General features: G+C 37.7%; 1 protein-coding gene across 1 annotated transcript in view; it reads right to left on the bottom strand.

The window, feature by feature from the left end:
• The window catches only part of fam189a1 (family with sequence similarity 189 member A1), a 104,463-nt gene that overhangs the window by 39,004 nt on the left and 40,702 nt on the right, over window positions 1–24,757 (bottom strand). Inside the window, exon 2 of the mRNA XM_084405721.1 lies at window positions 22,501–22,557. Coding sequence (XP_084261847.1) covers window positions 22,501–22,557 — 57 coding nt within the window. The remainder of the gene's footprint in view (window positions 1–22,500; window positions 22,558–24,757) is intronic.

The raw sequence follows: 24,757 nt of genomic DNA, 5'->3' as shown, positions 1-24,757 counted from the left end.
ATTGCTGCACATTCATTTTATTCTGAATTTTGCACACACAAGTTGAAATGCATTTGTTTGTGCATGCATGTAAAACATATCTCCAACATTTATCAAGTTCACTGATAATTATGCGTGCATTTATTAATTATTATCTTAATGAATAATGTAACAAGGACGAAGCATGTAAACTGTTTGTTTAGAATTTGGATCGATCATCGCAAATAGATCCGAATGAAGAAACGTACAAAACCATAGGCTATAGAAAATGGGTGGGCCCGGACCTAAATGCCCACCCGGGTCCAATGGTAGCGCCGCGGCTGGTGGTAGCCCTACATCTTACACATCGTGGAAACAAAATAAGAATGGAAACTAAAATATGCAGTATCGCCCTACAGCGATGACACTGTGCACTTAACAAAAGTTCATGCTCGTGCTTTAAAGCTTTGCCGGGTAAACATTTCTTTGGCATTCTGTTCTGACATGATGCACTTTTTCTAAGCGCGAACTGAAGTGCGCACTGTCAAACAGCGCCAAACTGGATTTTTGTTGGGTCAGACCCATCTGATATCGAAGGGGGGCTGACAACGCGAGATCAACATGGAGATAAATGGAACAAAATAGCACCAAACAAGCCACTTTGAAATGTTGCTGTTTTAATTAATATAAAAGTTGGGTGACCCTCCCCCTAGACTAAAAAAAGTTGGATGACCCTCCCCTCAACAAAGAATAAAAAGACATGACCCTCCCCTATTTTCCTCCGGTGGCCCCTTCCATAAATACCGAACGGTCCCTTACTGTTTACAGTTTAACTGATTGCTGCTTTTATATATGATAATTCTTGTTTGTTGTCACTTTCGGTACTTTATTCAGAGGTCATCTTGTGCTTTCACTGAAAGGTGGCAGTGCGTTTTCCTATCATAGCTTAATTGCAGAAGCCTCTATAAGAAATCTATGTGTAGACTGAGTTCCCCCAAAAAAGTGTAAACACTGTAGCACCATCAAAACATTGCTCTTATTTTAAGCATCCCAACCAGCCTAATACATCAGCATCGGCTTAACAAATGGAGTGAGTTTGGGGTTGGACTATTTGTTTATCTGACAGTACAAGGGAGACTTTCAGGAAACCTGTGTGAAAACGTACATGTATATATATATTTTTGTCAATTCCGTTTTATGATGACAGTGTTAAAATGTTTTTAAAAAAATTATTTAAAAAAATTAAACAATTCAATCATTTATGTTGTGCTGGCCAAACTGGAACACACACAAAATCAGTCAACTACAGAATGATTAGATGTAATATGTTCAAAACAGCACATATCTGATATTTTGATTTTGATATTTCTGATACTCCAGTCTGATATTTTGTGTACTACCCACCTTATTTTTCAAAATAGAAGTAAGCCGTTTTGTATGAATGTGCGAGATTTCCAATTCTTTAGCCGCTATAGGCAAATAACAAAAAGAATAACATAGTATAGTAAGCTGTAAAAGTATTTAAGACAATACAATAAAATATGGCAAAAAATGCTAGATTGCAATATCAAGCAGCATAACGAGCTGTTTTGTACATCTAAAAATAACTGAAAGCAGATGAACACTAGAAGCCAGACACATTGAATTTATAAATGGCTATTTGACTTTTTTAAACAGCTCAGAGATCCTCTATGTGCTTCAGTCTGATTTTTCCCCTTCTCCTGTAGCTCTTGACAGCGACCCCTCAGGAGATTCATCTCCAGTTTGAGGAGAGTGGCAGGACTCTCTCTCTCGTCTCTCCAAACGGCTTTGCTCAAACAATAACACTCTTTAATATAGGAAAAGGGTGGGGAAAGTGGAGGACACTGTAGCCCCAAAACACTGGGGCTGTCAAAATGACAGATGTGTGTTGGTGTAGACGGTGTGCTATAGTCTGAGAGAAAGAGAGAGTGCAACGAAAGAGAAAAAGTGAGTGAGTGAAGGGGAGAGTCATTTGTTGGTCTTATGGCATTACAAAACCAATAAGACAAGCGCTCTGAAGCATAATAAATGGCTCCTTTCACAGCTCTCTCATTAATGACAATGATGGAGAGTGGCAGTATTATTTAGTGGATTCAAATACCCCAAATGCCTCTGAAACAGCAGCTCTCCCCATTCACTCAAGCTCCCACAATCCCCTTTGTCAGTATTGATGAACAGAGCCATTACTATGACTGTATGAGCAGAAACAAATGTGAGACTCTATGACTACGCTAAGTAACCCTACATAATGCTTCCTTTGAAAGAGCACAAAACATATGAGCAGGGAGACTAATTTGAGTGTGAGCACGGCTTTCCAAGGAAAAGCAGCAGAGCTTGAGATTGAACTCTGTTTGGAGGTCAAGTTGTCATGTTTCAGATCATTACGGTATTTGTGCTGATCAGTCTTAACGGATGACATTATTTATCTGAATTATTGTATTAGATAAATTAATATACACACTCAAACATAGGTGCCGATTTGTTCTCAACAGGTGGATTGTATAAGGAAGAAAACGTGCATCCAGTAAAAACACAGTACACTAGCGCAAATTAGTCTGTAACTTGGAAGAAGCTGTCAGATTAAGCAGATGCCAATTTGGACATGAACTCAACCTCAAAAACTATGAACAAAGTCACACAAGGTAAAAGACAATGTGACCCAAACTACATCGCATTACAACATGGGCTCTCAGCAATGATAAACATGGTTTTACTCCATGATGACCAATGTAAAATCTGTGTTCTGAAGCTAAAACGAGTTGTGAAGCACTGAACTAAATAATACAGACGGCAGCATCACAAGCGTTCCAGAATTCCTCCCATGAGATTCTGTCTGAGAGAGAAAGGGGGCAACCTATTATAGAGGGCATTCACACAGCGACACACAGGCACATCCACGAGTGACAATGTACCGTTAAACGGGCAAAACAGCAGTGGAAGCGGCACTGTACCATCTGCCAAGTATGTAATGACTCAACATGACATGAAGACACTGTGGAGACTACAGTTATTGAAATGAAGGTGTTTGGTATAAGTCTCAGTCTCTGAGGATTAAGAGGTTGTTTGCCAGTGTGGTGGCGACGTTAAAGGGTGTAGTTTTTTTGAATCCATTTTAGCATGTACTTAAAGTTTAAAGACATAATGCTTTATTTGAAATAACCCTACGATTGAATAAACACCATCAATGAGACCGCGCTCAGCTTGAGTCAGAGACAGAAAATAGCTGCAGTGAAATGAGTGTTTTTCTGTTTTAGACTGTATACTGAGCCTCCAACACAGAGCTAAATGTTTATGTTGAGGAGATTCACGCACTGAAGTAATGTATGGCTCACCGTCACTGAACCCATCTGAGAAACCTGTCCATCTTATGATGCGTAACAGAAGTCAGACGGGTTATAAACAGCAGGGTGTTTAAACATTCATATTGCAAACAGTAATCAACAATAACACAGCTGGTATTTCAGAGACATGCTCTACTGGATGAGTCATTTAAATATATAACACAGAATCAGAAATTACATTCTTTGCTTTCTTAATAAAATGTCCTTGGTCTTGCTGTGCGTGATACTAAATAAAAATGTTTTCATTATCTTTCAAGAAACAAACTTTCCGAGACTCTAAAATGACTTTTTCGTGTCTATTGACAAATCCAAGGCAGCATAGGTAGAGAAAAAAAACAACAACAACAACAACACATTTAACTATAAAATCAAATCCACAATCAAATTCTGATGTACTGTATAGATATTAGGTCCCAGTCTACACTGGTAGGAAGTGGCAACCTACAATTCTTACCTTAAAGATCTATTAGTATCACTTTATAATAAATATAGTGTAATAAAGTATTTACAAATCATTTGAAATAGTTAATTTATAGACTCTACTTAATACATTAATATACCACTTTAATTAACATTGTCACTGTAATTAACAAAGTGTTATAGTTTAATTAGTTCATATGTAAAGAGTTAGATAATGCTTTGTTAACAACGTATTACCTGTAAATAATTCTCACTTTAGATTAGGTCGTGGAAAATGGGGAAATTACATTAATTAAAGGGTTAGTTCACCCAAAAATGAAATTTCTGCCATTAATTACTCACCCTAATTTCGTTCCAAACTCGTAAGACCTTCATTCATTTTTGGAACACAGGTTGAACCACTGTATTCACATGGACTATTTTAATTATGTCTTTACCTTTCTGGGCCTTGAAAGTTGCAATGACATTGCTGCCATGGCTGGTTCAGAAAGCTCTCGGATTTCATCAAAAATATCTTAATTTGTGTTCCGAAGATGAATGAAGGTCTTAAGGATTTGGAACAACATGAGGGTGAGTAATTAACCACAGAATTTCAATTTTGTACTATTTGTATGTTGTCTTTACTGTATAACTACAGTTTATAAACTATTAATCAACTATAAACTAATAGTTGCTAATTATTTGTAATTACTTTATTACACTATACTTATTATAAAGCGTTACCGATGTTTATACCTTATTTAACCCTTATATTTAGTGTAACCTATTTTACCAGTATATAGGATGGTACAGCGATATTAAATCAAACTGAAAATGATTTTTACTAATACATTTAAACGTTACCAAGGAAGCCAATTTTTAGGCAAATATTTTTTTAGTGCACAACTTTTCCCAGTGAATATTTTATCTCATATAGAAAATTATATTGCAGAAGTCCAGTTATGGATTTTTGTTTGTTTGTAGGTAACCTTCAAAATGTGGTAACATCTCAATTAACTGGTTTTATCTGTACCAAAAATGTTATTTTCTCTAAATCAACTTGACAAATTAGGTTTCACCAAAAAAAATTTTTTTTATGTTATCTTGTTGAAATTAATACTCAAGACAACAACTAAAGATTACTATGCATTTCAGTGCACTTTACTTGACTAGTATCATTCACCTACTTTCCTGCCCCTTCACTCATTTTTTCAGTGCTGACTTGATGTAATGAGTCAGTGAACTGTTTTGACCCACCTTCTGACCCCAAAGCAGATTTAGTTCAGAGGTCCCTGATCAATACACCAATCTGGTTCATGCCATCATGACTGCCAGTGAGTTCAATATGCATTGTTTAGGACTCCACTTTCTTCCACTTGCCCTTTCGTACCCAGCATGTGTGTCTATGGGGACAGCTGAGGACAAGAAGAAAAGGGTTATATCTGATTTTGACAAACATGCTTTGATTATATTGACCAAAAGGGTTTTCTAGGTGTTCATAATGATTGATATAGCAGTAAACGATGAGTATCAGTTGATGATGGACAGGTGTGTCAATGGGCTCCCGTGCATGTCAAACATAAAGCCAGGTGTAAAGGGAGCCATTCTTTCATAGCTAAACAAAAATGTCTAATCAATTTCTCTGTTTTAAAGAAAAAGAAGTGATGAAATAAAAAAATAAAATAAAAACTCCAATAAGTAACTTATAAGAAGGACAATCTAGAGGTTATATACGAGTTGTGTTTAAAACACAGCGCTGCAATATCTTCTAGCCTACGGGTGTCTTGCAGTGCAAGGTTCTAATCCTATAAGAAATCACATTGTGAATGCTGATTGTCCTCTCGACTGTTTGCCTTTGACTCTCTATGATTATAACGCTTTAACACTGCCGCTGTAATCAGAAGCGCCAGGCTAACCTCCTCCACCTCCCTCCGCTTAATCAATCTGACCCAGCCCAGATTAGCTAGATCATAATCAACATCCTGCTGTGGCAAAAAAACTCCACCGCCCACTCCCTCCGGCACACTGGACACCTTGTGTCCTCTGTGACATATGCAGACCGTCCTGCTATCAGGGCCTTCAGACGCAAGCGGTCCACTGCGCTGCAGGGAAATAAAGCTTCATTTACCTTGCATGTAATCAGAGTGGACCAGATACTAATTGCAGCGGTTACACTGAATGTGAGAGGGAGCAAATAGAACAGGACTCTATTCTAGAGAGGAAACTTGAGGAGGATCTGAAGCCCTTCAGGGTTTTATTTTCTCTCTCTGAGTGTTCTAATTAATTTTCTTGCCACTTAAGACAGTGACTTCAGAAAATAGCTGTGTGCCATAGGTGTGTCATCACTTTCTATGTGTGTATATATACAGTAGAAATGAGTGGGAGCGAGAAACATATTCTATTAAATGTTTCATGTTACTAATTTAATTTACAGAATGCACATCGCAAAAGATCAAGGCCATAAATGCATTGTTTATGCAATGATGAATATCATTAGGCTGTTGTAAACATTCTCAGACTGTGTGCGCACAGTAGGCTCGCTCTGATACCAAAATTATTTTTCAAGGATTTCAACACAATTCTTCAACTTAGAACGTCCAAACAAGATGTTTTGTTTGCAACAAAAATATATTATTTGACAAAAAAGACAGTAATATTGTGAAATTTTACAATTTAAAATAATGTTGTAATATTATGATGTCAAACTTGAATTTTCAGCATCATTACTCCAGTCTTTAGTTGCACATGATTCTTCAGAAATCATTCTAATATGCTGATTTGGTTCTTAAATAATGGTTGTGCTGGTTAATCATTTTGTGGAAACTGTGATATTTTTTTCAGTATTCTTCGATGAAAAGAAAGTTCAAAAGAACAGCATTTATTTGAAATAGAAATCTTTTGTAACAATGTAAAAGGTCTTTACTGTCACTTAGGATGAATTCATTGCGTTCTCATATCACTCTCAGAAAAAAAGGTACAAAAGCTGTCACTGGGACAGTGAGAGTGTACAGAATAAAAGTATTCAATGAAAAAAGGGTGAATAATTGGTGATATAATTTTACATTTGAGATGCAGGGCCTGTCAAAGCCTGTGATGGAGTTGCAATGAGCTAATAATAATACAGGTGTGAGAACAAGACCATGTGCCACTAGCTCCTTTGTAATAACATCTGCATGTCAAAGAATAGAATAGAAGCAATTGAAAAATGATGCCACAAGCCTGTCCTGAACCTCTTTCTTTTTTTTCTCTCTCTCTGGGGCACATGACTCAGGTAGCAGCATGGGTACAGAAAAACCTTCATGCAAGTGGACGACTTACAAACACCCCGCTGTCAGCGTGCTACTCCATTCGTGACAAGTGTCAAAGCACAGTGTGGAAGGGCCACCTGCTGCATGAAGATCACATCCTTCCACACGAGGTGGACAGGAGAGAGAGAGGAGAGTAAAATATATAAATAAAAAACCTCTGTTATCTGCTCTCGTTTAGAAGAACAAAAAGATGAATGAAGCTCCTCTCACTAACAAATAAAGATTCATTACTGCACTATTCACAAACAAATTATTACCCTAGAGAATGGATAACAAACCTACACTGATTTAGAATTCACAAACCAACTATGAATAAATAAGAAGAGAAAAGCAGATAAGTGGAGTTTTTAACAACATAAGCAAACCATCGCCTGTTATTCTCATTTATAAAAATCATAATTTGAAGAGGGATTCCAGGATGCGGAGGAAATAAGCATAAACGAGACAGTATTCCCAGAAGGCTCGGGATGAGCTGTAACACAGTGTGTGGGTGTTTGGGTAATTATCCAAAAGGAGTCTGCTGTTTTTGTTAACAGTTATGAGTGTCTGCTAGCTGCTGTCACATGGAGCGAGTGAGAGAGAGATTTGACAATAAAGACATCTGACAGTACAAATCCAAACAAGCCAACCTGAGAGACACCTGAGCCCTGTTGTAAATATCTGTACAGCCACCGTTTCTTTTATTGTTATGTGTTGTTTACACCACAAATGCATTCACACTTCGACTAGATGCATTTACGTTAATTCAGAGGCATATGTACATGCACACAAAAACACTCAAGTGTGCATTAACACAGAGGCACAAATAACTTGTCTTGTCATGTCATGTCAGAAACGTTTACCGGGGTGCTGTGTGCATTGTAATCAGATGCGGATGAGAGGGCTTTGTGCCAGTTTGTTAGTGAAGGAGTGAAAGGAGTGACGTGTTGAGGTGGAGCGTGAGAGAAAAGGAAGAAAAGGAAAGAGCCAGAATGAGGCTGTGACACGCATGTCAAACTTTGTCACAGTCGAGCTGTGATTGAGGTTTCGAAGCTGCCCTAGATATCCAAACATTCATTTTCAATAAGGAGCAGAAAGCTGAGGAGAACACGCACACATCCGGCACAGTGTCTTTCCAGGTGCTTCAAGCTGAAGATCAATCTCCATAAGACAAAGAAAAACAGCATTTAACATTTTAGTTTGTTAGCTTTTAGTTGTCTTTCTTTTAACAAATTTTCTAAAACTCTCCAGATGGAAAGTTGGAGTTGTCTACAGAGTAGGATAGGTTTTATGTCCCTGCTACTTGACAGATAAATGAAAATGGCATCCAAAGAAGGTATTGATGCTTTTTTACTGATTGGGTGACTATGGAAAAGAAAAGACCAGTGTAAATGCCATCTAAACCACATTCAAAATCACTCAAACCACCTCAGGAGCAAGAAATTACCATCTGAATAGTTTTTGAAAACAAGTTAAACAAAGAAAACCAAAATCTAACAATGAGAGCTCCTAAGAAGATGACACTCGGCCAAGCGTGTATCTGTTTATTCAGTCCACATATTTAAACTTTAAGGCCCATTCACACTGTGTTCAATAACTAAATATAAAGTTTTAATAATCTTTCTAATTCTGTGAGAAAAGTCAACGCCACGACTGTAATGATATGGAGGTACAATATCATAGGAATCATTTTCAGGAAGTTTATTTTTTTCAGCTGATCCATCTAACTTTAAAGAGCTTGAACATTTAAAGCGGCAGACAACATAAGATCAGCGTGCTTATAATAAACAGAACATCATACGCTAATGTGGACACTAATATATTTATCATTTATTTTTTTAATGTTATTAGTTCTTTATGTTAATGTTTGAGGTGTGAACGGACCTTTACTCCTTCCAAACTAGATCATGTAAATTGTGAGCCTGCAATCAATTTAAACCCACTTTAGACACAAATATATGTAAATTTAGTGCAAACGGAATGTTTAAACTTAATTGGATACCAAATCATTCCACCAAACTGCAGGAAGTGACCAACGAAAATACCATCTGTGAAATCACAGTCTCAGTGAAAGTCCTAGGCTCTGTAAATAAATAAATAAATACAGTACAATCCACTGCATAAAGGGATATATGGTATTTAGCAAATCTCAACTGCTTGATTGTTTATATCACAAAAATGTATGTTATCGCCTCCGACATATTAAAAGTTAGATATATACAGTATAGTACATCCAACTTTGCCAGCATACATACAGTACTTTGACGTAAAGCAGTACATACTATACAGCCAATCTTGATTGTTTATATCGTTGCAAAATGTAAACTATATTATCGCATAGCTCTATGTATAAAATTGGCGATACATACTATATAGCAAATCTCAACTGCTGGATTGCTTGTATCATCGCAAATTGTAAACTATACCTTATGTAGCCCCGCCCCTTTTCAGCGCAGCACTCATCATTGTGTTCTGTGTTCCGGATTATATTTCCACAGCATGAAGGTAAGATCTTACGGATTTATAAATGAACGCTAGTTTTAAAATCTTTCTGGTCTACTGACATTTGTTAAGACATCTGCTTCAAACATGACAATATTCTCTACAATTAGTACATCCACTTCACCAGCTGTTAGCCTACTCTTTGACAGCGATGCCATTGAACTTCTGTTTTTGCAGTAGCTTTGTATATTTCAAACACAAAATTCTAAAGATGGCTGTATGCTTGTTTCTCTGCCGCATAAGGTCTATAGCCCAGCTGTAATCTGCTAAATGCGACTATAAGGCATTAAGATATTATAAACATTAACAGCATGATTTTCTGTAAAGCTGCTTAGAAACAATGTTTATTGTGAAAAGAGATAAAATGGACTTCATGGATAAATATATAAATAAATATTTTTTTCAAAAACGCGCTCTGCCTGTGAATCATTTTGTGCATCTGGGTTTGTTTGCGCCGTTGAGTTTTGAACCAACGGTGTGATTAGCAAAATGGCAGAAGTTGGAAAATGTAAAAAAAAATATATATTAAAAAAAACCTGATTTTAGCACCTTTATGCGTGCAGGTGTTCGCTGTAGTAGAGCATTAAAACGGATTGTGAACATAATGAACGTAAAGTAAGATTCTGTGGTTGGAAGATTCATGACTGCGGTGAGTCCCATCTGGTCCGGGGCTCTCCTGAGACACTAGAACCAGAGAGGAGAACTGAGGTTACACCGCTGTACCGTAAATACAGCTGACACACTCGTTTACTACAGCCATCACTGCTTTTCTCTCTAGGCAATCAGACACACATGCCTCACTGACAATGTTATTTGTTGATGAAAATAAAACTCCATCCAGGCTTTGTTCTCTCACTGAAAGACAACACCAGACGTAACCCTCCACCTTCAGAAAAAAAACACAAAGAACAATAATTAAATCAATGCTAGTGCAATTTCATCCGTCTCTTGAAAGGGATCAATTTTCAGGCATTTAATAAGCATATTCGATTTATTTAATAGCCAAGTGGTCTAAAGTCCAAAGCCAGACCTGATGTTTCCGGTTTTCTCTGGGAGCTAAACCAAACAAGAGCTAATGAATGCAGCTTAGCTTACTGACACTCTGCTTGACTGCAGAACAAGGCCACCCTACTGTGCTGCCATACAGAGACAGGTCTAATACACTACCCACTCGCACAGCTAGCCAACAGTCCTGGAGTTATGACACAATAAATCTAATGAGAACAATAAAACACAAATTTCACTTTAATTCCAACAGGAAACACCCAGCACTATTCACCTGCCAATCTTCCACTTAAACTCCTCCCCCCATAACTGAGGGTCTTCCTGCAGCCATGGCAGCTGGGGGAAAAAGAAGCCTCTGTGACTGGCATCTGGACTGCTGGCTCAAACTGCTAATTACCTCATTTTACTAGTAATTAGCTTATTAAAATAGGCATTTAAGGCCAGTGTCAGGGCTCCCGGAAACCACACGTTATTGAGACAGGAAGACAGCTGCCGGCTGTAAAAGACAGGGAAAGACTGAGCTGTAAGTAGAGCATAATGCCAGCGATGTGCATTTTACGCATACAGAGTGGGAAGATCCGGGGTAATTGACTGTTAAATGATCAAAATTTGGACCCCACTGCGAGTCAGAGGTCTTAAATTATTCAGGAAAAACATAATGCCTCATCCGCCGTACTTTATCTATTAAGAGATGACAATGACAACAATTCTGCAAAATGCTGAAGTGAATAAATAATTCAAATGTTGCTATTACAGATACTACAAATTAAACAAATCCCCCAATATAGGTGATGAATTAAAAAAAAAGGAACAGATGCTTTTGAGGTTGAGTAACTCAGTTTTAAGTCAACGACGAGCATCTGGAGCCCCAAATACAATATTGAATATATTCATATTGAATAAAAGTTAGATATTGAATAAAAGATATTGATATAGATCTTTTAGATATTGAATAAATATCGAATAAATAGATATTGAATAAAAGTTCCAAATATGAAAATGTATCATTGCAATACAGTACTGTGCAAAAGTCTTAGGCATGTTAATATGTCAGTAGGAAATATCAGTTTACATTTCCAAACATTCTTTTTGCCATTAATTGTAATAATCCAGTGAGATTTGTCACAAAATCAAATCTAAGACTTTTGCACAGTACTGTACATAGCAACCAATTATGGCTCCTTATTTCTAAATATTAAATATAATTTATTTGGCTTCAGAACCAAAAAAAACAAAAACAAAAAACGAATTAAACAAATAAAACACAAAAGGCGCAAAAAATGTGATACAATATATAATAAAAAAATAAAAAAATAAAAAAATACTGTGTTTTGATTTATAGAAATTATAGGGATAAGCAAAAAAAATAATAAAAATTAAACACCATTTTCTTAAATATTTTGGTTGATAAGTATCTTTATCTTAAATATTTAGTTTCACTAAATAAAAATATGGTATTTTTTAAAGCATCATTTCTTGCCAAAATACATGAATTACAACAGAAAGCCATGGTAAATGTTTGTATGTTCACACTGCTGCCTTAGTGCGATAAGGGAATCTCAACAAATTGTCATCATTCTAACAGCAGCATTAATGGAGACTTAGGTCAGATCCTCCATTTGGCCTGGTAATCACACCCTCCTCACCTCTCCATGTTATCCCCTGTCCTTCTACTGGTCACTGCTTCTCAAAAGCCCCCTGAGGTGCTTCTGTGCTAAACCAACCCTGACAAAGCTTTACACGCTACCGCGATAGACGATGCTCTGAGCATTTATCTCAAGATCACAATTTTGAGGCATTTTCAGCCGCTTTTGAATCCCATCAGCCAGCTTGACCGACAGAGAGGCGAAGAGATGCTAAAGCCCCGTAAGCTCTTGCCTCCAGCTGGACTCTACATTATGAATGCTCTTGACTTCCTGCCGCAGGGTTGCCTTGGAGACGAGGACAAATCGGGACTGGGCGCACAGTGATATTCAAATGCTCCCTCTGATGCAGAAAAAGAGAAACGACTAAATTGTTTATCTTGACACTCTCACATTCAGGTGTTGCACTTGTGTTAATCGGGTGGAAAGAGAGAGGCACTTCATTCTTGGTAAAGAGGAATAAATAAAGAACAGGAAACATGGGAGTTCCGTAGATTCCAGCACTGCTTTCCATCAAACGGGATTCCAGCCCAAAACTGTGATAAAACATCACTGATTAGACCGCAGAACAGTACTAACAAAGCTAATAGAGACACACAATGTAAAACAGTGAATCTGAAGTGCTGGGTAGAAAAAAAGGCTTGGCGTTATCATTATATACCACAATCAATCATCAGAACAACCAAACACCACCTTATCAATTTTCACATTGTTTTTATCTCAGTTAAGGGACAGGTCACCCAAAATTGTAATTTTCTGTTAATTTACCCCCAGGCCATCCAAGATGTGGGTGTTTTTTTCCAGAAAATATGATTTTAGCTGAAACCGTTGATCACGGCAATCTGGAGCGCGAGCTTCTTGTCGCATAATGACGTATGCAGAGGAACTGAAACGTTGGGAAATTGTGAAAAGTCAATCTTCCTGATTGAGATCGCGCAAGCGAACAAAATCGTACTTTTTTTATAGGTTGCGGCATCCAGGATAATCACAAGCAAGTACCTTTGATTAACAAAACACAGGCGTCCTCCCTCTCTGCTGTAAACAAACACAGCGCCAGCTCACGTTTCCCGTGCATACGTCATTATGCGACAGGAAGTTCACGCTCCAGATTGCCATGAGAACGCTCAGGACTGTTTGCCGAGGCTGTGGATTACAGGCAATAATGTTATAAATAATGTTCAGTTTCTTGCACAGACCAATCGGTTTTGCTTCACAAGACCTCAATGTATCGTCATGATGTTTCGCCTGTAAATATGTTTTTTTGACAGTAGATAGCCACTGACTTACACCAAATGAGTCACCAAGGACAACGGTTTCAGCTAAAAATCTTCTTTACTCTTCTACTGAAGAAAAAAAAGACACCTGCATCTTGGATGTCCTGAGGGTGAGTAAATCGACAGCAAATTTACATTTTTGGGTGAACTATCCCTTTAAGTACTGTCAGCAACTACAACTACATTTTTTTGATTAAATATAATTTTTCCTGTAGTTGCAAGTTGCAAGAGCCTCACCAGTCCCTTGACAGGCGTTTTGTAGATCTGAGTAATAATAAAATCTATATCAATATAGTGACATTCAGAAGTTTTGTAATCCATTTCAAACATGATTTTTAATAATTAGCTGTTCAAGTTATTTAAATAATATATACTTTGCTTAAACTAATAAACATAATATACATTTTTTTTTAAGAAATTAATTATTTTATTCAACAGACACATTCAATTTATCAAAACTGACAGTAATTTATAATGTTACCAAAGATTTTTCTTTTCTTTTGAACTTTCTATTTATCAAAGAATCCTGGAAAAATGTAACCATTTCTGCAAAAATATTAAGCAGCACAACTGTTTTCACCATTGATAATAATAAGAAATGTTTCTTGAGCAGAAAATCAGCATATTATGATTTCTGAAGGATCATGTGACACTGAAAACTGCTGCAGAAAATTCAGTTTTGCCATCACAAGAATAAATGACCGGTACATTTTAAAATATATTAAAACAGTTATTTTTAATTAAAATTATTTTCACAATATTAGTTTTTAAAATTAAATTAGATAAAATTAGTTTTTTTTTTTATCAAATAAATGCAGCCTGGGTAAGCATTAAAGGGATACTCCACTTTTTTCGGAAATATGCTCATTTTACATCTCCCCCAGAGTTAAACAGTTGAGTTTTACCGTTTTAGAATCCATTCAGCCGAACTCCGGGTCTGACGGTACCACTTTTAGCATAGCTTAGCACAGATCATTGATTCTGATGAGTCCAGTAGCATTTCTTTCAAAATGACCAAAGAGTTTCAATATTTTTCCTATTTAAAACTTGACTGTTCTGTAGTTAAACCGTGTACTAAGATCGACGGAAAATGAAAAGTTGCGATTTTCTAAGCCTATATGACTAGGAACTACTCTCATTCCAGCGTAATAATCAAGGAACTGTGCGGCTGTACCATGAGTGCAGCAGGCGTAATGATATGACGCAGCGCCTGAAAATAGGTCTAATAGGTTAGACAAACTTAGTCCCGGTCACGTTGGAAGAAGTTACCGAGCTGGGGACTATTTTCAGGCGCTGCGTCATATCATTACGCCTGCTGCACCCATGGTACAGCCACATAGTTCCTTGATTATTACGCTGGAATGAGAGTAGTTCCTAGCCATATAGGCTTAGAAAATCGCAACTTTTCATTTTCCGTCGATCTTAGTACACGGTTTAACTACAGAAGAGTCAAGTTTTAAATAGGAAAAATATTGAAACTCTTTGGTCATTTTGAAAGAAATGCTACTGGACTCATCAGAATCAATGATCTGTGCTAAGCTATGCTAAAAGTGGTACCGTCAGACCCGGAGTTCGGCTGAATGGATTCTAAAACGGTAAAACTCAACTGTTTAACTCTGGGGGAGATGTAAAATGAGCTTATTTCCGAAAAAAGTGGAGTATCCCTTTAAATAATGTTTTGGTAATGCAAATTAGATAAAAAAATAATAATAATAGATTTTTTTTTTTAAAGCATACATTTTGAGGGTTGTGCTTGTGCTGCCAACAAAAATGTGAAAACTACCTTCGTACACAGGCAATAATGGGATACTCTGAGTCACTCATTCTCCTCCCGCAGGATGACACAATCCTGAACTTGAAGCAATTCAATAACAGACAGAAAGGGTGAGGGGAAGCCAGAAAAAGTGTAGCTTGGAAACTGAACAAACTCACTCTACCAGGAAACACACCACTCCTGGGACATACACAAACAAAACACACACTCTCTGGCAACGCTCCATAAGACAAGACTCATCCTTACAACAACCCCAAACACCATAAAATATTAATCCAGAACCTCAGGTTCAGTTCTCAAAACATTTGAAACAATATAAGACTGAAATATCAAAGAGGTTATGAAATTTCCAAATCTCACACTGTCAGGTAATATTCTCCAAACAAAAGACAGCAACCCAGATTAACAGTCAGAAAAAGCAAACAATTTTCAGCCTTAGACAACTGGACCATCAGGAGGGAGGCAGCTGAAACTCCACACATGCCCTTGAGAAAGTTTCTGGGAAATATTAAAGGAATGTTTAGGAGTACAGCATATGAGTGGTGCAGGGTAAATATCATGAGGTTCATGAGGAGTTGAAAGCGATTGAGTCCGTTCTGAATGTAATATCATTGCAGTCTCAGAGCAGCCCATAGGCGTCAGATTAATCACATGGCACTCAGAGAGATGCATGTATACGGCTGGAATCTGTCAGTGGAAAGGTTAATGAATGCAAAAGCAGAGAGGAACATGGGAAAAAAGCAATAAAAAGTCATTTTACAACATGCATGTTCCTCCAAGCAGTAAGTATAGAATATACATGCATTCAATATCACTGTGTCATGATTCATGTCTGTGTTCCCCTGTCTTGTCCCATGTTTAGCAGTTCCCCGTTATGTTGATTAGTCTCCCCAGGTGTTTCTTATTAGCCACGCCCCCTTGTTATCTTGTCTTTAGCTTGTCTGCCTGTATTTAAGCCCTGTGTTTAGTTCAGTCTTAGTCAGTTCTTATTGTTGCACCATGGTGGTTGTTCTGTTCCCGAGTCTCAGTCCTGAGTTTGTATATGTGAAGTTTTGAGTTTATTTAATAAAAGACTACTGCACTTGGATCCTGCTTCCTCCTCTGCTTCAACCAAAACGTAACACACTGACTAGGGTGACCATACGTCCTGTTTAACCAGGACATGTCTGGCCAGGATTTCGAGATCGCCCAAAATGCCCGGGATTCGGCTTTTGCTTTCTACAGTCACCATTCATTATGTTTACATTATTACAATATTTGACACTGACACGTACGTGCCAGCTTTGCAGGTCATGCATTCTGCTTCACACGGATCCCGATCGAGACGAAAACACAGGAATTTTCTTAGCAATGCTAAAACGCACATCAACCGATCACTTGTTTAGCGTTCATGTAAACACTACATTCAGATTCACCAATCGGAATTAATTCAGTCCTACTGAATCAAAAGGTGTGCATGTAAACAAAATGAATGGCGACGAGAAAGCAAAAGCCATATCCCGGATATTTTGGGCGATCTCGAAATCCCTAACACTGACCTCATGTTATACATACGGTTACTGGGCTTACATGATTGTCCATGGTTGATTTTAATATACTAGTCTATACTGCACTGCACCAGAGTGAGATTAGATTTATAACCCGCAATTAGGATGAAATTCATGTTTTGAATTCTCTAAACAAGCATATTTGTGTTTTCATGCTTCTATTCCCAGACTGGCAATTTTGACCAAAATGTGTCCAATATTAATAAAATAAATCTCTAATATAGGCCAATATCCATCATGATACTGATATGCATGCATCCCTAGAAATGACAACAACAACAAAACAAACGTAGGCTACCTAACTGACATTTACTATAAAAACTAGGTGTAATATGGATCAAAGTACTGCGATACACCAATCTGACAATGAAAATGAACTAAAAATGCACAGACAACAATGACTATAATAATAATAATAATAAAGTATTTTCTTACCAGTTTTAAATACACATATTTCTGGCATAGACACATCAAAATGATGTAAATTGCCCCTATACATTACTTTGGTGAGTTCAGCATACCTTACCAAAGGAATCTATTCAAATCTAATTGTGACCAAATTTCACAATTCACAAGACATTTAGGGGGAAAAAAGCACATATTTACACCCCTAATGAAAACTAATAATAGATGAGGAGCAGAGCTGGGCCTCTCTACATGCCTTCAGTCCCACTAGTGCGTCATTCTTACCCTCCAAACACACAAAATCAATCTAAATCAATTCAGACAAAAAGGACACAAACAAGCTTTAATAATTCATGAAATGGGACCCACGTTCATTTTAACCACAGCTTTATGGCGATCATTTTTGTCACACATCTGTGCAAAGTCATAGATCCATTAAACAGCTGCTTTGCTGTTTTCATTGCTATTTATGTCAATTTAGCTGTTTACTTTTCAGAAAAGAGTGGTTTAATGCCACTATATTATAAATACTCTCTCAGAGAGCAGACTCGTCAATATCAAAAGAGTCTCGCAGGGCTGCATACATGAGGATGATGTCAATCAATGTCCTTTCAAGTTCATTCATCCTGTTTTTCTATCAAGGTCATCTTTTCTGACTAGCTGTTGTCCTTCCACGCCATGCTGCCTCGAAGACGAGAGTGTTTATTAAACCTCAGTCAATGTGGATACTGTGCCGTTTTCATTTCTGCAATAAATTAATGTGGCTACTCAGCTTCTCCCTTCCTCTGTCAAACACCTTTAAAAGCTGATTTATTCCCCCTTCCGCAAGAAGAGCCTCATCAATCTTTCTCTAACTTGACAGCGTTCAACTGTGGCACGCTACCCTGTTGTTATGGGACTGAATGGACAGAGTCCTATTGATAACTCAATCATCATCGCTGGCCCATGTGAATGGAGACACTTGCCCCGCAAGGAAAGAGTGTGGAATTCAGCGGCTGATCGGTGATCCCTTGAGATCCTACAGGGGCAAGTTCAATGACAGTCCTTGACGTCAAGAGAAAACACTCCGGATGGCACTATTGTCAGGCCTGTACTCATCTTTGCTTTCATTGCTGTAACAGACTACAGCTGGGAGGGATTCCTCAGGATGCCAGCCAGTCTTGAACCCCTTACAAAACCTGTCAATCATACCAGTTCTACATTTCCTGGACTGCAAAACAGCATACAGTATGTGTGGAAAGTGTTCAGGAGTATAAAGAGCAAATGCAATTTAGTTAAACACCCAGGCGTTTTGAAGTAAAAAATGGAATTTAAGAACAATTCCCAAAGGATTATGCGCGCATGCATGTGCGCAGGGTGTATCAGAAAATAATATGTGAAGATAAACAAACTACTGAAGTGTCCATTCCCTCATACTGATGAAATCTGTGGTCTGCCGCTAAATTAGTACTTCATCTAGGCCATATAATGGTGTGTTTACCTGAATCCCACAGAAGGACATCTCATGCTGTAAATCATCTCATTCTTTGATCTAGAGTTGTGTTCTACATTTGAGGGAGAGACACAAAAAGGGGCTTGTAGTACAGAGAAAGAGAGAAAAAGAGATTGATAGAGTGAGAGACAAGACAGCGAGAGAGAAAGACAAACATCTAATGAGATGAGATGGATCTCCCCAGAGCGATAGTCCAGAGATGAGGAGAAATATGACATTATAATACACATAATACAAAAAGTTGTTTAAATAAACTAAAATATAAAGGGTACAATCACCAGGCTTAGAAAAAGTTGGGAAAACGGCAAAACGTGGCACATCAAAACAGGAGAAACACTGCTATATTTTCAGCTCAAGACTTTTTTGCCAAATCTCAAATGGTTTGAAATAATACTACATCACATTTATGTTGCTCCAACACTTTGTAAACACTTCAGTGATACAATGAGCAGACAAGCATGTTTATTCTGAATCAGAGCAGTGCTGGCAGTACTGATAATATGGTGAAAAATTGATGTGCAAAGGTTGGTTAAAGGTTAAGCACAGTGTGTCGTTTCTGTGACTCTACTGGCATCTAGCAGAATTACAAAAATAAAGCATATTTTTTAAAACCTTGCAAACGCCCCTTTCACGCATCGTGCTTCCCGCAACTCGAACATCACAAACACAGCTCTTGTGAAGGCATGTCTAAACACTTAAAAATATGCCACTTTCAATAAAAGGTCCAACATATTAGGAATACTGTTATCTGTGTTGCTATGTATAATGAGTCCACAACTGATTAGGCTAACACTCCATTTAGAGCGAACGTGAGCGTCCGTCTTATAATAAACCCATCCAACTTATCTGCACCTAACACATTTTTTAACATGAGGCTGTCTACACTGGACAAATCAAAGAAAACGTTATAAACTGGTACATTTGTTTTTCTGAACGGATGCATGATGATGCAACAGTATATGGTTTTTAAGCATCCAGTGAGCTTTGGCTTGCACTTCTGTAGCGGAAGCTGGATTTCTTTTTCCATGTAACACATCAACCAAGCTCTCGCACGGATAAATACCCTCTGGCTCCGCCTACTACAGTAGCCACGCCCCAAACTCTCACTATTGGTTGAGCTGGAAAGAGACTGACTGATCTGAGCGGACCACTCTCAGTGTTTTGATGGCACCTGGGAGGCTCAATCTTTACACATTTGGGGGAGATAAACCCATGAATAGCAGTAGTCAATGAACAATAAACTGGAATAAGAGAATGTATTTTTACATAAAAACATCTTACATACTTCAGCTTTAAAGGGATAGTTCAAGTAACTAAAAAACGCCATCCCAACCCAAGACTTTTTCTTTTCTGGAAGTAAAATGAGATGTATAGTAAATTGTTCATGCTGCTCTTTTCCAGTGAATGGAGACTAGGGATGTGAGGGTAAGGACATTTTCCCACTGGTTAATCGATGCGCGACAACACTGGTGATACTGATATCACCGGGGGAGGGGGGCAGACTTTTTCCCTCTTTTCCACCTCGCTTTTAAATCGCTAATGAATGCCTGTGCGGCCGTGCACATTTTAACTTTGCTTTCGAATTAGCAGCAATTTGGGGGTGGCAACTGCTTGAATGGTGGGTTCATTATTATTCTTAATGAAAAACAACAACAAAACAGTCCAATGACAAACTTGTAAGACAGAAAATGATTTGGAATTACACGAGTCTGAGTAAATGATGATAGAATGATTATTTTTGGGTGAGCTATCCATTTAGTGTACAGAGCTGTGGCTGCCATTGCATGAATAGCTGAGAGCAATTGTCCGTGTGTGTATGCATTTGTCTTACGTGTGTGATTTTGTGTCAGGGTATGGATTTAACAACATCCCAGCCATTTTGCAATCTGTAAACTTGTACATTCTCCGTTAATGCTCCCTCCGGAGCCAGCCGATCCCACAGAACTAGAGGCATGAAAAATTCAGCCAGCGTGCCCAATCCTTGCTGCAATTATGCATGAGCAGAACGGCTGGCTGAACAGAGCGAAACCCAATGCATACACTTTACATCCCATTCCCATTTCACTGACTACCAGGCTGGATCTGTGCATGCTCAGCTCAGACATTCACACTGTCTATAGAGCACTACATGACAGGCAATCAGAAGCCCTCCAGCTCCCTCCTGATAGTGCTCGCTGTGATAATGCCTTAGCATCACACAACTCTGCAATCTACTGCAAAATTCAGACAGAGCAGAGGGCAAAGACGAAAAAATTACCCTTTGTAAGTGAAACATACATGTGCATACCACATACTGTTAACAGTATATTATGAATGGAAGAAACAAATCACTAATGACTATGGCTTTGAGAATAAAATTGAACATAAAAACGGTTTATGGATCCAAAAATCAAAGACGTAACCATGTATTCATGACTGGGGTTATTAAATAGAATAACTTATATTGTGCATCCCGTGTTCATTTTTATAAATGTTTGTGCCATTTTAGAGATTTTACATTTTTATCAGCTAGTATTTAATAGCACTGGGCAGCACAGTGGCTCAGTGGGTAGCACTGTCGCCTTACAGGAAGGCAGTCCCTGGATCGAGTCCTTGGTGAGTTTCCTCCGCTTGCTCCGGTTTCTTGTTTCTCCCCCACAATCCAAAAAACATGCAGTATAGGTGAACCGGAGGCGCTAAAAATAGTCCGTGGATGTGAATGCATGTGTGTGTGTCTCAAGCCATGTAATGGGGAGGGTTTGGGAAAGACCAACTAGTCACTTACCCCGAAAAATAATCAGCGCCAAGAAAAATCATGGACAGTCTCTCGTGCATGGCGAGATTTGGCCCACAGAATCACCAAGAGTCAGATTCGACAGAAATGGTTAATGGACGATGATTGACATGTTAATTTCCCCTATTTATTAGACTGCCATCTAATGCTCACTTTCAGGTTAATCTTTAAAATACTAATAATTTAATAACAATGTAAGCGTTTGCAAATCTCAAAATGAATATCCATTTTTTATTGGATTTTTTTTTTTACTATTTTTGTTTTTAGCAGTTTATAAATTCATAAATAAATTTCATGAATTTAAACAAAATGATTAGAATTTTAATATTGTGCACTGATAGAATGTACCACTAAAAATCCCATATCGGTCAAGCAACAAAGATGAATATTGAGGGAACGTGTCCCTCTTAATGTCTATGACGGTTATTACAGGGCTTGTACAGACACTATAAAATGACTTTTAAGGACTTTTCAAGCACTACTCTTTTGGTTTTCAAGGACTACAATCAGAGATCTCACTTATCAAACAATATCTTTATTATCTTTCAAAAAAAAAAAAAAAAAAGGTAAATAGATAAATGAAAATAAACGAATAAAACAAAATGGTACAAATAATGTGCAGCACATGCAATGACTGTGGTAACTTTAACCATTGAAATAATACTATGACAAAGATATCGCTTTCAGACTGATTTCCCCCCCATGAATATATGATTGACCTGAAGAATGAAAGCTGTATTATATACTTGGATGAGCAATATTACACTCATAGCCATGCAAAATGGCTCTATATCTATATCAGATGAGCTGCAGCATTACTTTTGCGTGAAAAGATTGTTTCATCTATAAAATTAAACACAAATTTCACATATATTATCTTTCAATAATTCAATCACTTTTCAAGTACCTTCTCATAAATATGGCTGTTTTCATGGGTTTTCCAGGACTTCAAAAAGTCAAATTCAAGTTGTTCAAGCACCTTGTACGAACCCTGTTATTAGTTATCTTAAACTCTCACACATGCACACATACACTAAAACACCACATGCCTATTACCATAACTATAGGTCATTTCTTACCACCAAAGAAAGGGGCCTTTTCCATGACACCACTCCAATCAGTCCAGACAAAAGCACCTGAAACAAAAAGAAAACAGATTTTGAGACTAAGCTCTGCATCTCACTGGGCCAGTTTAAAACTGTAAAGTGAAATAACATCTCAGCATTACAGGAGACTCTCTCACAGGTGAACTTATCAATATTTCATGTGCAGGGAGTGATACAGTCATCAGGTTTGTAGGGGGAATTCTGTTGATATGGTGGAGAGGTTAAAAAAAAAAGTGCGATTACACTTTTATCAGCACTTGTTCTTTCTTTCTGTTGTCTATCTTTTTCTCCTTCACCCTTCATTAACCAGCAGCACTCCACTCGGAGGCAGTCTCTCTTTCGCATGCTCCTTCACCCTCCTTTAAACCATCATGTCCAGCAGGCCTCTCACCCTCATTCACACTTTTTACTCATGGGACCTCGTGCTGTGCTACAATCACAGTGGCATCTCGGATAAACCAACAGTAGCAAAGCGCTAAAAGCACATGCACTGAAGCTGATGCTGTCAGCAGTTTAGAATGTAAATTCAGGTTATGAATAATGCTACACATGGAATTAAATATATAGTGCTTCATGTGTAAAAGGAGGTGAATGGTGACTAGTGTGCATTCTGACTCATTCTCAGTCACTCGAATGTGTTTGCTGGCAGATCAGCAAGACAGTCAGAGGAATGATCGATCTGTGGATTATAGGATTATGCCATTGTGTGCAATCACACACAGCTGTGGGATTAACAACCACAAACATAAAGGAAAAGTGCTGAAAAATAAATAATACAACAAGAAAATAAAAACAATGGACAAAAAAGAAAGCTTTGGTCAGAAGTTTTCTATCAGGATTTGGTCTTTGCTATTCTCCCCAGTATAAAAACAATCCCTGAAAATAAAACAAATAAACATCATATTAGTGCAGCAACAATAGCAAAACAAAACACTTACATACATAAGACACAATGTGTTCCCAGAAATTATGCTTGGGCCATTAATAAGACATTTCTTTAACACATAAGAACGCTTCTATAACAAGTATGACATGAGATTAAGTTTTATGAGAGAGAAAGTGAGTATAAGACAGATGCTTCAAAGAGATGATGTGAGAGAAGATTCACATTGTATTTGCTCTCTTGAAATATTGATCCCCTTTCAGTAGCAATTGAGAAGGAGAAAGAGATGGAGAAAAACGAAACCATGAGTGAAGAAAAAAAGATGCTGAGAAAGAGTCAGTTAAAGATAAGATTGAAAGGGAGGAAAGGCCCAGCTGGTGTGTGTGTGTGTGTGTGTGTGTGTGTGTGTGTGTGTGTGTGTGTGTGTGTGTGTGTGTGTGTGTGTGTGTAAAGAGCAGCTGCACAAAAGAGCTCACTGAAAGGAATATTCGGGAATCGTGCAAAATTCTATTCCTTTGGAAAATCACATCCTCCTTGGACCCCTAAATGATTAAATTATGGCTAAAATTATTTTGGGGGTTATTCTATTCAGTGCCTGATTAAAAGTACAACATTGCATGCTGATGTAAGGAGTGAAAAGGAAATTCAACCTATTTTAATAAAATAATCTTGCTGTGAACAATTCATCCACACATGCATTTTTTTCTTTCATTTTTTGAGCCCATAATTTTTTATCAAAAGGTCATAACTCAGTCTTCCGATGAAATGACAGAACTCCTTCTAGTGACGTGTGCCAAACTTCTACAATCATATCGTCTACTTTAACCACACCCCTTTCTTACAATTGACTACAAAATCACATTTACATCTGCCAACATCCAATCAACAACCGACTGATAGAACCAAGTCCCTGCAATTTTTCTTATTTTTAACATTTTTTCGATCCATTCCTGATAGGAAATAATACAAATCCTCTATCATGAACAGCTACCCAAATATGTTTACCTTTATCTGACTCGCAGATTATGAAAATGTATATTTATACCGAGGGATGAGTCAGAATGAATGTCTGTGGTAAATGACAGCATGCCACAGATACTGTCAGAGACACACACACACACACATTAGCACCTGCTACCATTTGAACCCTCAAAATCATCTTTGTATTATTCACAACTTTGATTTTTTTTTTTTCAGTTTACAGTACTCGTGAATTTTCTGGATAATGTACAGAAAGATAATATAGTAATGCGGGTCAACATTTTCTAGCTTTATTTGAGGATATCTGTTTTACATAGCAGTCATTAAACATCTGCAACCATCAATCCCATGTTCCTTACATCTCCA

The sequence above is a fragment of the Rutilus rutilus genome, assembly GCF_951802725.1.
Source record: "Rutilus rutilus genome assembly, chromosome: 3".
NCBI classification, from domain to species: Eukaryota; Metazoa; Chordata; class Actinopteri; order Cypriniformes; family Leuciscidae; genus Rutilus; species Rutilus rutilus.
Note: the sequence above shows the minus strand (reverse complement) of the source record. Positions and strands in the feature narration are given on the sequence as shown.